At 38.0% G+C, this 16,636-nt stretch overlaps 1 protein-coding gene across 1 annotated transcript in view; it reads left to right on the top strand.

The window, feature by feature from the left end:
• Positions 1–16,636, top strand: part of LOC150090705 (protein disulfide-isomerase A4-like) — a 133,802-nt gene that overhangs the window by 16,084 nt on the left and 101,082 nt on the right. Inside the window, exon 2 of the mRNA XM_090369889.1 lies at positions 11,887–12,022. Within this exon, the coding sequence (XP_090226015.1) occupies positions 11,887–12,022 (136 nt within the window). The remainder of the gene's footprint in view (positions 1–11,886; positions 12,023–16,636) is intronic.

The following is a 16,636-nucleotide window of genomic DNA, read 5'->3' on the forward strand; positions in this document are numbered from 1 at the left end:
ACCTCTCTCGGGCTTCTAGATTTCATTCAAAAGAGGGCAGTTAGGTTATTTAATGACTCATCTCTAACAGAGTCTCTCCATTCTCTGTCTTATAGATGTTTTGTTTCTGCTGCATGCCTTTTCTATATTCCATGGGCATTGTTCTTCTGAATTGGCTTCTGTAATTCCCACTCTCTTCCAAAGCAGCCCGAACACGTGCCGCAACCAATCAATATCATTTTACTGTTCAACTTCAAACTCATAGAACCAACTTTTCTTCTTCCTTATTAATTCCTTATTAAGTGGATGGGATACACTTAAATAGAAAGGGTGCAAGAATGTTTGCTGATGCTGTCGAGGCAGTGTTGAGTGGGTCGGAGAACTGCTGGCTTGGGGGGGGAGACAAAGATGAATAGATTAACAGTAGCCGCTGGCAGAGGTGAAAGAGATTCTTGTGCTGCTTCTATTGGAGTGAGCGGAGGCCTGAAAAGCGGGATGCAGGATATTTCAGGGACTGCCAGGGGTCATTGCGGTACAGGTGAACGCATGGGTTGTGTTGGGGTGGCTGGGAGTGGGAATAGGTGCATGTGTACTTGCGTGTACACCAATGCTAGGAGTTTAGTAAATAAATTTGATGAATTTGAGGTATTGCTCAGGACATCGGGGGCGGATGTTGTTGGGATGTCGGAGATGTGGTGTCGCACAGATATGGGGGGGTGTGGAGCTGGAGTTTGGGGAGTGCAACGTCTACAGAAGGGATTGACTGGATAGGAAGGGAGGAGGGGTTGTGCTGTTGGTTGAGGAATACATGGAATCCGGGGAGGTGAAGCCAGTGGACATCGCTGGACAGTGCAGTGTCGAGTCAGTTTGGTGTGACATGGGCATTGGGAGATCAAGGTTGGGAGTGGGGGTGTGCTGTGGGCCTGATTACTCTGATGAGCATAGTAAGAAACTGTACAGGGAGGTGGAGTGGGCCATTGAGTCAGAGAGTCTTGTAGTGGGGGATTTTAATTTCCCAGATGTTGACTGGAATCTGGGGGCTGGTCACTCACGCACTAGCAGGGCTTTTGTGGATTTGTTGGATGGTTGTTTTCTGCATCAGCGTGTTCGGGAGGCAACTAGAGGGAGGGATACTCTTGATTTGATTATCAGCAGTGATTCTTCATGCATTAAGAATCTGCAGATAAATGAACCACTAGGTGGCAGTGATCGCGGTGTGCTGAGGTGGGATTTACTCAGAGGTAGCTGCCATTATGGGTGGAGGGAGGGGTTATTGCTTTCGTAAGGGCGGCTGTGATGGACTGAGACAGTGTTTGAGTTCTGTACAGTGGGAGCAACTGATGATGTTGCCAACAGCAGGTGCGAAGTGGGAGGCATTCAGGGAAATTGTCTTGGAAGCTGCTGGGCTTTACATGCCAACTGGGAAATGTTCGGGGTTTGGGCCTGAATGGATGTCAGATGAACTGATGGGGCATGTGGCAGGGAGGAAACATGCATGGGATACATACAAATTGACGCATGACACAGAGGCCTGTGATAGATACAAGTTGATCTATAACCAAGTTACAAAGGAGGTTAGGCAGGCGAAGGCAGATTGCGGGAGGTCTTTGGCGGGGGATGCGGGGAAAAACAGCGAGGAGTTCTTTACTTATGTAGGCTCTGGAGGGAGGGGGATGAGTCGGATTGGTCCACTTGATATCGATGGGTCAACTGTTGATGATCCTGCTCAGGTGGCTGACAAACTGCATGAATGTTTTGCATCGACATTCACACATGAGGAGTTATTTAGCGAGGGGAAAGCCAGAGGTGTATTCAGCTCTGGCAGTGAGCTGGAGGATCTTGTGGTGACTGAGAGTAAAGCGGAGGAGAAATTGTTGAAGATAAACACAAGAAAGGTACCCGAGGTGGATGGGATCTATCCAGTTATATTGAAGGGGGCGGCAAGGGAAGTGAGTGGGCCCTTGGCCGTAGTTGTGAGAGCTTCCTTGGGCTCAGGGGAGGTACCCACAGACTGGAGATGTGCAAATGTCACCCCAATTCACAAAGGAGGGTCAGGGGCTGACACAAGTAATTATAGACCTGTGAGTTTAACTTCTGTTCCAGGAAAATAATGGAGGCACTGGTTGAAGGGGCACTGTGGGATCATTGAGACGGGACTTCAGCTGTGGCTCGGACACAGCATGGTTTTGTTGAGGGGAAGTTGTGCCTGACCAATTTGGTTGGATACTGTGATGCGGTCGCAGAGGAGCTGGATGCAGGGAATAACTTTGATATTATATACTTGGATCTTGGAAAGGCTTTTGATACCATTGCGAATGGGAGACTGCTGCACAAATTGGAGCAGTGTGGCACCGGAGGCAGGTTGCTGCTGTGGATGGGGGGGGTTGAGGGGGAGAAGACAGAGAGTGGTAATCAATGGACACTGCTTGTCATGGACTAATGTTATTAGTGGAGTCCCTGAGGATTCAGTGTTGGGTCCATTGTTTTCTGTATTCATAAATGATATTGATGAGGGTATATCAAGCTTAATATCGGGGTTTGCAGACGATGCAGGGGTTGGCAGGGACACTACTGACACTATGCTGCTGCAAGGGTCTGGAAGGGTTGAGCGGATGGGCTGAGAGGTAGCAAATGACGTTTAACATTGACAAATGTAAAGTGCTACACATGGGAAACAGCAATGTATCAACTCTGTGTTACTACACTGACAGTGGTGGAGAATGAAAGGGACCTGGGGGTGGTTGTGCAGGCAGATATGAGGTTCTCTGAGCAGTGCAGATGGGCTGCAGGAGTAGCTCATGGTGTATTGTCAATGATATATAGGAATTTTTCTACCAGGGATAAGGAGGTGATTATTCCCTTGTATAAGGCAATGGTCAGGCTGCACCTAGAGTACTGTATACAGGTCTGGAGGCCTCATTTCAAGAAGGATGTAGAGCTGCTGGAACAAGTACAGAGAAGGGCAACAAGATTAGTGAATAGAACAAAGGGGTGCTCTTATGAAGAAAGGCTTTAGTTTTGCAAATTACAGTGTCTGGAGACTAGGCACCAGCGAGGTGATCTGATAGAGGTGTATAAGGCCTTGAATGGTTTGAGCATGGTCAATGCTGATGGGATTCTTCCTCTCGCTCAGAATAATCACCTGAGAGGGCATAAATTCAAATTGAGGAAAGACAGATGTAGGATAGACGTGCGGAAATTTGCCTTTAGTCAGCGGGTGGTTGGTTGGTGGAACAGACTTCCATCCCTTGTCGTGGAAGTTGACAGCCTAAATAAGTTTAAGGCTCAGCTGGACAGGTATTTTGAACGAACAGAGGGGTGAAGTGGAAGTGTGTTTTTTTTTTTTTTTTTTGGCTGATGCTGCATAAGCTTGCTTTCTTGTATCAAATGCCTCTACTAATGCTAAAAAAATGCTAATTCATTCAACTTCAGTTTTTTGGAAAAACCTTCCTTCATGTGTAATTTCCTGAAAATTACAATCTACAGAAGTGCAAGTGTGTTGTCAAAAAATATCTTCTTTAATCTTTTCAACCTTCAACCAAAGTACAGTACTGAGTACTATAGGGTCTAATACTTCTCATGTTTAGGGTTTTCACAAAAAAAAAAACCAAAAAAAAAACAAACCTGTCATTATCATAGCATAGTAGATAATATCATATCACAACTTCTTAGTCCCTTGGAATAAGAAGTTGAATATTAGGAAGTTGCAGTTATATGAAAATTTTGAATTAATTTATTTCAAAAGCAGGGTACAGTGAAATGAAGATGCAGCAATAACTTTTAGGAAGTGGTTTGGAAGAAAGTTTAAATTTGGAAGCATAATCGAGTTACCAAATATGGTAACTCTTCTGCATCATTTAAGAATTTTCTTAGTTGGAGGACTAAAATTTTCTTTTAGCTGCCCTATTTCCATGTTCTTTACCATAATTTAATACCTTTAATTTGGAGAATACAGTGTATAAAAACTGCATGCATGTAATATGCATTTCTGCCTTGTATTTTGGGATTACTGGAAAGATTCTAAGACAAATCATAGATTTGCTGCAGGGCAGAAAGCAGAGGGTTGTGATTAATGGATATTCTTCAGATGTGGGGTCCTCCAAGGTTCTTGGATTACCATTGTTTTTGGTTTTCATAAACGACATCATATAAGGGACAGAGGATGTGACATCAAAATTTGCAGATGATGTAAAGATTAGGAGAGTTGTAAATGATCAGTACTCCTTCAGAATGATTTTAACAGGTCTCAAGAATGGTGAGAAAAGTGGCAGCTATGTTTGAATGCAGTGAAATGTGGGTTTAGGGATCTGGGAGTTATGATACGGGCAGATATGAAATTCTCTAAACAGTGTGAACAGGCACCAAGTAAATCCCATGGTGCCTTGTCGATGATTTATCGAACAGTATCTTGTACAGATAGGAAGGTCATAACCCCACTGTATAAGGCAATTGTAAGACTGCATTTGCAGTACTATGTCAAAGTATGGAGACCTTATCTGGAAAAAAGACATTTAGCTTCTTGAAAGATGGGAAACTCGCATGTTGAGATCAGCAAAAGGGTAAGCTACGAGGAAAGACTTTAAATATGTGGCTACAGAGCTTGGCAACCAGCCCCCCCTCCTTAGATCAGACCTAATTGAGGTCCATAAGACTCTGAGAGGGGATAGTAAAATGAATGAAGGTTTCATTTTCACTATTATAAAGAATACTTTACTATTATAATATAAATCTAAGAGCAACAATGGCTCAATAAATCCTGTTTTATTCATATTTGAAAATTACAAAAATTACATCAATATTTCTTCATAGGGCAACTTCTATGTTCAGCTCTCCAGTGCCAATTTTAAAAGATTTGAAATACATATAAAAAACTTTAAAATTATTAAATGTGTTCAATCCTCTTAGTACATGAATGATCTGATGCCCTGGGATCATAGTCGAAAGCCCCAACCCCAGATCCATCAAACCCTCCACGAAACCTCAAGTGACTGAAGACATTGTCAGATGTTTAAAACCAAAGTAGTTTTAATTATTGTGGGGAACGCATACATATCGTTCATTAGTATTCCGACCTATGAACACAATGGAAGTCAAAGCTGGTCCTCCTTAAGGAAGGAAAGTTTTGGAAATTATTTCATTGCAATTTATTTTCATTGACGTGTTTTTTATGTAGCAGTTTATTACATGATATATTTTGTCAGCCTCTATTTTTAAATATCTGATATAATGTCTTCAATCTCTCGAGGTTTCGTGGAGGGTTTGTTGGATCTGGGGTTGGGTTGGGGCTTTCAACTTGATCCCGGGGCATTGGATCATTCATGTATTAAAAGGATTGAACACATTTAATAATTTTAAAGAAGTTTTTTATGTATTTTAAATCTATTAAAATCAGTGCTGGAGAGTTGAGCATAGAAGTCTTCAATCTCTCGAGGTTTCGTGGAGGGTTTGTTGGATCTGGGGTTGGGTTGGGGCTTTCAACTTGATCCCGGGGCATCAAGTTGAAAGATTGAAATATAAAGTTGAAAGAAATATTGAGGTAACTCTTTTGTAATTTTCAAATATGAATAAAACATGATATATTGAGCCATTGTTGCCCTTAGATTTATAGTAATTTCACTCAATTGTATATTAAGTTGACTGTTTATTCACCTCTCTCTCTCTCTCTCTCTCTCTCTCTCTCTCTCTCTCTCTCTCTCTCTCTCTCTCTCTCTCTCTCTCTCTCTCTCTCTCTCCCCAAGTTACTAAACTGTTTTAATCTTTACAAAATTTTGCCTCAAGTTGTTTTTATCATGGGAGATTACTTCTCCAGCTTCTTATTCTCATGGTCTTTAAATCCTCTTCTACATCATCCATCCATCTTTTCAGCAGTCTTCCTCTTGCTCTCCTACCAATAGGTTTCCTTTCCATTATCCTCTTGGTTGTTCTGCTGTCATCCATTCTCATAACAGGTCCCAACCAGACAAGTCTCTGGCTCTTCACAAATCTGACGATGTCTGCACCCTGAATAAGATTGTCAAGTTTGTGGTTCATTTAGATCATCCCGAATCCATCAACATCGTACGGGCCCAAAGACATTTTGCAAAATTCTACGCTCGAACGCTCTCAACAACCGCTCATATTTACTCGATAATGTCCCAGCTTCACAACCGTATGTTATAACTGGTTAATTTTAAATGTGTGTTCAATACTCTGGACATTCATTAGTTTTTCATGTGCATAGAAGCATCGTTTCCACTCAGGATACGGGACTTAATTTCATTAGTAATAGAGTTGAACTGGTTTATCTGCGAACCCAGATGGGCAAAATTTTGAACATGCTCAAACGAGAAGTTGTTCGTTCTTAAATTTTCTTTGTTATCTGCCATTCTCCGGATTTCCATATATTTTGTCTTTGCTTCATTTATCCTAAGTCCTCTTCTTTGTGCTCCACTATCTAGCTTGGCCACTGTTTCCTCCAGTGTTCCTTTAGTCCTACTGATAATAGCGACATCATCAGCATATGCACAGACCTGCACTGTCTTTGTGCCTATGTGTCCAGTCACTTCTAATTTTCTGACAGCCGCTTCTAAAACCAAGTTAATGTCTTTAGTCACTCAAGGTTTCGTGGAGGGTTTGATGGATCTGGGATCGGATTGGGGCTTTCAGTTATGATCCCGTGGCTTTGGATCATTAATGTACTAAGAGTATTGATCACATTTAATAATTTTAAAGAAGTTTTTTATGTATTTTAAATCTTTTAAATTTGGTGCTAAAAAGTTGAACATAGAAATCACCCTATGAAGAAATATTGAGGGAACTCTTTTGTGATTTTCAAATTTACTATTATAAAGAATTCCTGAACTAGAGGACATAACCATATGGCTAATACTAATGCAGAAGACTAATTGAGCTGCTCGTTATCATATTGTAGCGCATTTAGATCTCATTAGAAAGAAGCAAAGGGGGATAGCCAGTGTTTAATGTATTAAAAGGTTCCTAGTGGGAAGTAGTGATTTTTCCCCCCCTTCTATGGTAAAACAGGGTGATCTCTAGTTCAGACATGAAAGCTCTCAGTTGGATATGTGAAGCAGTAACCATGGGTGGCCACTGTTTCCTTGCAGCTTGCCAGATATCATGTTGCAAGTGCATCGCATGCCACCTAGTGCTCTGTGCCACTAAATGTTTTTGCTAACTACTTAAAAGGAATTATTGTATATGCTAAGTTTTTGTAATAAAAAAAAAATTAACAGTTTTGCATTTATAAAATAAATTTAATGCAGATTAATGAATAAACATGGCCTTATAGAATCAGTGTTGTGAACAACTGACTAACACCTCACATATGTTAAATGTTGAAAAGGTAGTATGAACTGTGGATTCATTGAATTCCAGGTATTTTTGGAAATAAAGTGGAATGTAAACTGTTTATTAATTTTTGATCCCCCCCCCCCCACACACACACTTGCATTGTTAGGCATGTCACTAACAAGCAAACCAAGAAATGTTTCTTTCTGTGTTCATTCACCATATTGCCTGTGCATGGCAGCAAATATGCAGCTAAAATATACAGTGTATGGATATATTATTTCTAATTTTCATGTGCATGAAAATTAGAAATAATAATTGCTGGATTTCTGTTGGTCTTATTTTAATGAAATTTGGGATGACAAATTGTTCTGAAAGAGTCAAATATAAAATTTATTGAAAATCCATCGACTGGCAGTCAAGTTATTACATACAGGTGTATGGACAAATAAATACTAATTGCCAGATTACTGTGGTCCAATTTTAAATAAATTTGGGGTGGCTTGATAAATTTTTCTATAAAGCACCATATATAAAATTCATGAAAATTCATCCTCTAGGAGTTGAGTTATTATATGCTGACAGGCATGGTGAAGACAATATGTACTTTATGCATGTATGCTAACACCTCTAAAATAAAATAACAGTATAGTGGGCCCCTGTTTTACGATATTAATTTGTTCCAGAGATACCATAGTATTGTGAAAATATCATAATGTGAACTCAATAGCACAGTTTTTTGATAATTCATTCTAAGTCCTTGGAAGTTGAAATTTTCGCTATACAGTATAACTAAGCTATTTATCTCTGTAAAAGGTGATTTTTATAACAGAAATTGTATTAGTTTTATATAGAATACTGAATACAGTACTGTATTTTCCAGTGTATACCATGCACCATTTATCTAAAAATAACTAGTCCTAAAATTGTGGTGTCTTATGCACCGGAATAAACAGGAGCATGATACAAATAAAAAGAAAAAAGATAAAAAATGCTGATGGTACCACACATTTTTACTTATTCCCACCAAAAAACGTTGTTTAAAATGATAATTGATAATTATAAACATTAAAAAAACAAAAATCGTAATTTTCATTTAACTTACATTGGAAAAGCTGTGTCAATGGTGATGTGGTGATGGGGCTGGAAGAGAATCTTTTACCATCAAGATATCAGGACAAACTTCAGGATCTGATGTTCTTTCTGATTGCTGCTTCTTGCTACTTATGGTATAAAAACTGTCCAAAGTGGTTTGCTTTTGGCACTTTCTCTGAAGTATCTTGAAATAACTTAACACCTGATCTTCAAATTTGCAGGTCATCAATTCAGTGGTTTCAATATCTGAGTTTTTTCTTACTGTCCTCTTCACAGTATCCCACGCAGCAAATGTCCTTAATTTCTTGAATTGTTGCTACATAGTCATCCTCCTCATGTTCCTCATCTCCACTGTCATGCTCACCCATCTGCTCTAATTCCTGGAGCTCCTCTGTTGTCAACTCCCTTCCATGGTCTGCAATTAACTCCTCCACATCTGCTGCATCAATCTCTAGAGCCAAGGACTCACCAAGAGTGATAATTTCCTGCTCTAGAACACCTTCAGCTTCAAATCCTTCAAAATTACGGATGACTGAAAGCCATAAGTTTTTCCAGGCTGCATTGATGCACAGAGCTGAAACTTCATTCCAAGAACTGACAATCATTTGTACATAGTCTAAGATGTTAAACCTGGTCTTCCAGAATTCCTTTAAGGTGATGGCTCTGTCTCCTGAAGTCTCTTCAAAGCACTTTGCAAGCATCTTCTTTGTGTAAATTTTTTAAAAGTTGGCAATCACTTGCTGATCCATCGGCTGAAGCAGAGGGGTGGTATTGGGTGGGAGAAATTTGACAGTAATGAAGGTAAATTGCTCCTCCAGAGATCGGGCAAGTTGGGGATCATGACCTGGAGCATTATCCAAAATTAACAGATCCTTTAAAGGAAGTTTGTTTTTTACTAAGTAATCTTTGACAAGGACAAAACACTTCAAATATCCATTCATTGAAGAGGTGTCTTGTCACCCAGACCTTCTTGTTACACCGCCAAATGACACCCAACCTGCTTTTGCTGACCTTTTGCTGTTTAAACACTCTGGGAGTTTCTGAGTGGTAAACCAACATTGGCTTAAGTTTAAAATCACCACAGGCATTGGATCCTAATAGCGGAGTAAGCCTATCCTTCATAGGTTTATGGCCAGGCAACAAGGCCTCTTCTTTTGTGATGTACGTTCGCCTAGGCCTCCTTTTCCAAAGGAGGCCCATTTTATCTGTATTAAAGACTTGTTGAGGAACGTAACCCTTCTTCTCAACGAGCTCTTGAAACTCTCCACCTTAAAGTTTTCAGCTGCTTCCTTAGGCAGCACTGTAAGCCTTTCCATGCCTTATAACACTTTTAATATCAGATCTTTTTCTAAAATGGTCGAACCAACCTTTGCTGGCTTTAAAATCCCCATATCGTGTATCACTATCTGAAGGTGTTTTAGTCTTTTAAGTCCTCAAAAATCTGCTTTGCATGTTCACAAATATATTGTCCAGGAACTGTATCACCCTTCATTTGTTTTTCTTTTATCCACAGCAACAAAAGCCTTTCCATTTCTACAATTAGTTCTCTGCCTTTTTGGACTGTGTTAGATTCATCACTTTAACTTTTTTAAGGTTTTCTTTTTGTTTCACTATGGTAGAAATGGTTGACTATGAAAAACCATATTTGTGCATCAATGAACTAATTTTAGCACCATCATCATGTTTTTTCACTATTTCAAGAAATAGTGAAAAAACATGATGAAAAACATGATTGAAATTTTCTTCTTACTGCACTCTATAGAGGCCATATTATGCAATGTTGTACATTCAAGAATTCAATACAGTAAATTTATGGAAAGTAAGCACAAAAAAAATTACTTTAACTAAAGGATACTCAAACGAAACATGTGCCCAACACGTTTACAAATGCTGCTGTTTGGCTGAGACAAAGGACCACGCGGTCCTGTCGGATACAATCGTAAGCCATTGTAGAGCGAAATAAGTAGGCACCAGTGATCACTGGTTAGTAGAATCAGCCGCTCAAATCATTAAAATGCACTACACTTTCACTGTTTATTCCTATGCTTTGTTATAAGAACGATCCATTTGTATTAACACATTTGTGATCCATCTGTATTTGAACGCACTTTGATATTTTTTTTAAAGCACGTTTCTGTAGGTCACTACCATAAAACAATAAAAACAATTTGCACTTTCCAGTTTATTAGGCTTTTCTATTAATGCAAGCTATTATAAACGGGTAGTAAACTCGATCTTATTGCATTTGCGATAATACCGATAACTGGAATTGTGGGTTTTTACCTTACAGTATTATGGTGAAATGTGTTTCCCCTTCACTGAAATCATATAAAAAACAAAAATAAATTTTCAGAATCTTCTCTTCATTCCTATTTTTTAAGCTCCATTTAATAGAATTAATTAAAATAGAATTAAAATTAAATTCACAAACATGATGACAATATCCTGCACTTACTACATATCGTATAGTGAAAGGTATTTTATTGTGGAGAGTCCGTCGTAAAGTGATTTTATCGTATAGTGAACCCATTCTAGAGTGGGGGTCCACTGTACTTAAAATTTTTTTAACGAGAACTTTGCTATATAGTTCCACACACAATTGCACTATTGATTTTCACCATCAGATGTTTCTGACAGCCCATAAAAAATTTATTTTCAAATAAAAAATGCTTTTTTAATAAACTTTTTATGGGTGGCTGCATGCTCATAGTTTCCTATGCATGCTACTTATAGCACGTGTGCCATTGGTTTGGCACCCTTGTCATAGGGGATGAAATATACCCTTAGCTCTGATTGTTTTGTTGAAAGATTTTCTCTCATATCCCACTTGACTTCTCACTTAAATTTGACACTTTATTCTTAGATCAGCATGCATTTAGTTGAAGTTACTTGTCACCTGATGAAAAACCAGTAGCATTTGAAAAAGTTCTCGTGATGGTGCCTTCACTTTAAAAGAAAGCCAGATTTGCTCTTTCTACTTGTTTTGGGAAGTTGTCAACTTTTCAGCTGCCAAACTTAATTTACAATTGAGTAATAAACTATTCAAGCCTATTATTATTGGATTAACTTGGATGGTGTACGTAGTCAAGAATTGTAATAAAGACTATATATTTTATTTTTTATTTATTTATTTATTTTTTTGTTATGTAGTATAACTGTATACCATCTAGATCTGGAAGAAATTAGTTAAATCTCTGCTTTAATACTGCCACCCTTCTTTTGACTGAAATATTAGCTATATCAATTTTTTTTTCTGAAATTATTAGCCTTAGTATTAGTAATGGCCGCATGGTGCAAGAAAGCCTATGGCTTATGCTGCACCAGCCAAAGAGAGAAAAAAAACCGAATAAAACAATGATAAAAAATAATAATTATAAACATGTTATCACCATCTGAAGCATATGTTATAGAAAAAAATAGTTATGTCTTAATTTATCATATATATTATGCTGTTGTAATATAATATAGATCATTGTGTTACTGAATTTTAATGTAGAGAGCTTGAACTTTATTAAATTTCTCTTATAGAAATTCCAGTAGTAGAAGGAGATGGTGGAAATGTGAAAATAACAGTAGAAGAAGATGTTCTGGTCCTTACCAGTGAGAACTTTGACTTGATGACATTATCAAAAGACATAATCCTTGTGGAATTTTATGCTCCTTGGTAAGTTAGCATTGCATACTGTAGTTGTTGAAGCCAAGACAACTAGTCACATTTAGTTTTGGAAAAGCGTATATCTGCTTTTTAACCAGAGGTCATAAAGAAAGTGAAATGAGTAGGCACAGAAGGATAGGAATGTGGGTGTGTTTTGTGTGCGTACACACACACACACACACACACACACACACACACACACACACACACACAAACACCAGAAAGCATGTATCACTGCTACATGACAAGGCTCCATGTGTATATGGCATGCTCCACACACACACACACACACACACACTAGAAAGCATGTATCACTACTACATGACAAGGCTCCATGTGTATATGGCATGCTCCATGTGTTATCCCCGGGGGCTCACATCTGGTGAGTATGGGCTTGGCACACCCAGGGTCCTGAGCTGGATATCATCATTCTTCTCTTTCTTGGTGATTCCCTTCTACTTTTGACACACTCTCTCTCTCTCTCTCTCAGGGTTACTCGGGAACTTTTTTTTTTTTTTTTCCTGGTGCAGCATAAGCCTCAGGCTTCCTTGCATCATATGGATAATAATAATAATAATAATAGTAATATATGGCATTAGTATAAATATGAAAGAAGCAAATGTAATGAAAGAAGCGTGAACAAATATTAAAAGTGCTACTCCATATGTGTTGATCCAGCAGTTTTTTGGCCAGCATAGGTCGGGGGGGGCTTTGATATGTCAGCCCATGTGTAAATTTATCAGTCAGCAGCTGTTTAGAATATGCTGTAAATAATCTTTTAGAGTTTATTCATAATATATAATAGTTTTTTCATAATATCTGTAGCCAAATTTATATTTCACTTGGGTCTACCCTACCGATGGTATCTTTACCTTGTTGTGGTGGTGAGGCTTGCGTGTCTCAGTGATCTACAGAGCTATGCTGGTGGTAGCTTGCTACTGGTAAGGCCTCCCAAGCCAGAAAGGTTTGTAGCTAGAGACCAGATGAAAAAAGATACCCTGGTCCTCCAGATTGGGAGTTGATGCAGTGGGCCAGCTCACCATTCATCATAAAACATTCTTTCAATGCTAAAAGACCTAACAGAAAAAAAATTGGATGGACAAATAGGAATCAAACTGGCAAACAGAAAAGGATTATGAATTTTGGCTGCTGGAATGTACAAGGAGTTAGCACAAAACAAGATGAAGTTTCATTGGAATTGAGAAAATATAAATTGGATGTGGCAGTCTTAACTGAAACAAAGAAGAAAGGGAGAAGTTGAAGAAATGACTGGAGAATATATTTTCCTTTGGTCTGGTGTCGACCGACATGTAAGAGCTAAGGCAGGGGTGGCTGTACTTATTTACAAAAATCTCAGAAAGTTTATTGAAAAATGGAGTTTTATTGATGAACGAATCATGCCCCTTGAAATTAAAATATCTGAAAGGGAAAGTACTATCATTGGGGTATATGCTCCTAATAATGAGTCTCCTACAGGTATTAAAGAAGATTTCTGGGAATCTGAGAGAAGTAATAGAAGTAATTCCACGTTGCAGAGAGATGGTCATAATGCGGGATTTGAACTCCAGAGTGGGACAAGCTGCGAACAATGAAGTGGTGGGAAGACATGGAGGAAATGTAAAGAATGATAACGGAGAGAGACTGATAGAACTTTGCTCCCAATATAAGCTGAGACAGTGCAAAAGATATATATGAATACCTAAAGGAAACATTGTGAAGAAAATTGCTGGAGAGGCAATAGGAAAATCTCAAAAGATGAAACAAATTGATTGGCTGAACATGGAAATTAAGGAATTAATAAAGAAGAAAAAGGAAGCATACCAAAGATGGCTAAGCTCATAAAGGGAAGTTCACAGAAAACTTTATGAAGAAAAAATAAGGAAGTGAAAACGAAAGTCATCAAGGCAAAGAACGAGTCCTGGGATAGAGTATGTGCCGAGGTGAACAGCAAACTAGGATGTAAAAGATCTGCAGAGGCATGGAGAGTATTGAAGAGTTTAAGGAAACCTCATAAGCAAAATGCTAGACTGGAAATTATAGATCTGGAGGAATGGGTCAATTATTATGAACAGCTATTGAATGAAAGAAGAAAGGAATTTAGAGAAACTGAAACAGAGACAGTTGTCATGGAAAAAGGATTGAACATCCAAATTAAGGAAGTGGAAGTGGAAATAAAAATGGCAAAAAATGGAAAAAATCACCATTCCCAGGTGGAATTAACATAGAGCTGCTTAAATATGGAGGTCAAAAAGTTATAAAGCTACTAACTCGATTGTTCAACAAATTATGCAATGGTGAAGAAATACCAACCAGCTGAGATGACAATCGGATGCATTACATCAATTTTCAAGAAAGGTGACAGAAGAAGATGCTCCAATTATAGAGGAATCTGTGTTATGAGCTCTATTGCTAAACTATTTGGAAAAGTGATAAAATCAAAACTGGAACAAGAGATTGATATTTCTGAGAAACAGTGTGGCTTTTCGACTGGATGCTCATGTATAGAGCAAATTCTGGAAAATGTCAGGCTACAAACCATGATGTAGGTATGCTGTTCATAGACCTAGAGAAAGCGTATGATAATGTGCCAAGAAATCTTCTGTGGAAGGCTTTAAAAAAAATGTCAATAAGCCAGCCATTAACTGAAATCATTAGTTAGAAGAATCTACATGCTATATAAAAATTGGTTCAAAAATATCAAGAAAGTTTGACTTCCAAAAGACTACTTCAAGAATGCTGTTTGTTACCTACTTTGTTTAAGCTGTACCTGGAAGTTGTTCTAAGACCATGGTCACAGAAGTGCAGTTCAATGGTGTTCCCCTTGGTCAAAATAAGTACCTTTACAATCTACTGTTTGCAGACGACCGAGTTGTGGTAGCACAGGATGATGATGATGTTGTAAACTACATGAGCAGAAAGTTACTGGAGGAATATAAAATATGGGGACCGACAGTTAATTTTAATAAGACAGAGTACATGAATCGAAGTGGGGAGATTCTGGATTTAGATGGAATACAGGTGAAAACTGCAGCAATTTAAATACCTAGGTGCAATTATTCAGGCTGATATGTGCAGGAAATTGAGAGAAGACTGGGTGAAGGTAAAATGGTCATAGGAATGCTTAATTCTGTGCTATGGAATAAAAATATTATTAACAAAACTAAACATCAAATTTATAATGCAATATTACAAAGTGTTTTATTATATGGATGTGAAATTTGGACCTTAACTTGAAAGACAAAAAAAAAAATAAACTACTGGCCATTGAGATGGATTTTTAGCAAAGATCGGCAAGAAAGTTTAGGACTGAAAAAGTTAGAAATGACGTGATAAGGAATATAATGAATGGCCAAAAAACCATCATTAATAAAATAGAGGAGAAAAGATTGGAGTGGTTTGGCCATGTGAAGAGAATGGTGGACAACAGATTGCCAAGAGAAGTCGTGGAATGGATGCCATGGAGAAGGAAAAAGAGAGGAAGACCAAGGAGGACATGGATAGAAGGTGTAAGAGCACCTTCTATCCTGTAAGAGAATAAAGGAATGACTTTTCGATGTTAGGTTGAGGAGAACTGTTGTAATAATGGAATAAATCCTAAGAAGGCTTGGGTCTACAGACTAGTTTTTATTATTATTTTTTTTTAAACTTTTTTTAAAATAATGGCACTTTAGCTATTCCTGTAAAAAAAAATAAAAATAAATAAATAAAAAATAAATAACAGAGAAATCCATTGTCAGATAATTTTTATGTTTCTTTAAATCCTCTACCTCAATGCGTCTCAAATTACCCAAAACTGCTTATCAGAAAGTCCTTTTTACCCAATAAAACACTAACTGCACAGAAAACATATATCACAAGTTATTTTTTCTGTTATTATTTTTCATTTGCAGAAATCCTATTTTCCTTTTATCCTTGAAGTTGCAGATTAAGTGCATTCATGTTGGAGAAAATATCAACTAAATAACTAAGCTGAGCTAACCACTTCATGTTGGTAATTCTTTCAATGAGAGCCTTTTCAACCAAAAACATCTCAAGAGAGATCGGTAAAAAGAGATCGGCCTTTCCAGCTACCACAGGATATTCATCGTGAATTGTTAACCAGAAAGACTTCCAAATGGTTCTTCTTTTCTTCAAATAACATTTTGCACTGACTGCTTGACCTAAGCTCCATCATTTGCTCTGCAAAACCATTAAGACTATCGGGCATTTCATTCAAGTCACACAGAAATGGGTTTACAATCCACTGATATATAGACCTTTCTATTTCAGGAAAGCATTCCTTGAAGTGCAAAGATAGTTTTGTTAAGTGAGTGATCACATCTTCCTTGATTTCACTGAAATCAACCCCATCAGCATCCTCCAAGAACAAAGAAAGGGTGAGGAAGGATGCAATTTTATGTTGCTCTGCCTTTTTTAGCCAATACTCGAGCTTTTCTTGAAATGCTGTTATTTTTTCATTTGCAGAAATCCTATTTTCCTTTTATCCTTGAAGTTGCAGATTAAGTGCATTCATGTTGGAGAAAATATCAACTAAATAACTAAGCTGAGCTAACCACTTCATGTTGGTAATTCTTTCAATGAGAGCCTTTTCAACCAAAAACATCTCAATTTCTTTTCTTTTCA

The sequence above is a fragment of the Mastigoproctus giganteus genome, chromosome 1 (genome assembly GCF_048544385.1).
Source record: "Mastigoproctus giganteus isolate SK-2022 chromosome 1, ASM4854438v1, whole genome shotgun sequence".
Lineage (NCBI taxonomy): Eukaryota > Metazoa > Arthropoda > Arachnida > Uropygi > Thelyphonidae > Mastigoproctus > Mastigoproctus giganteus.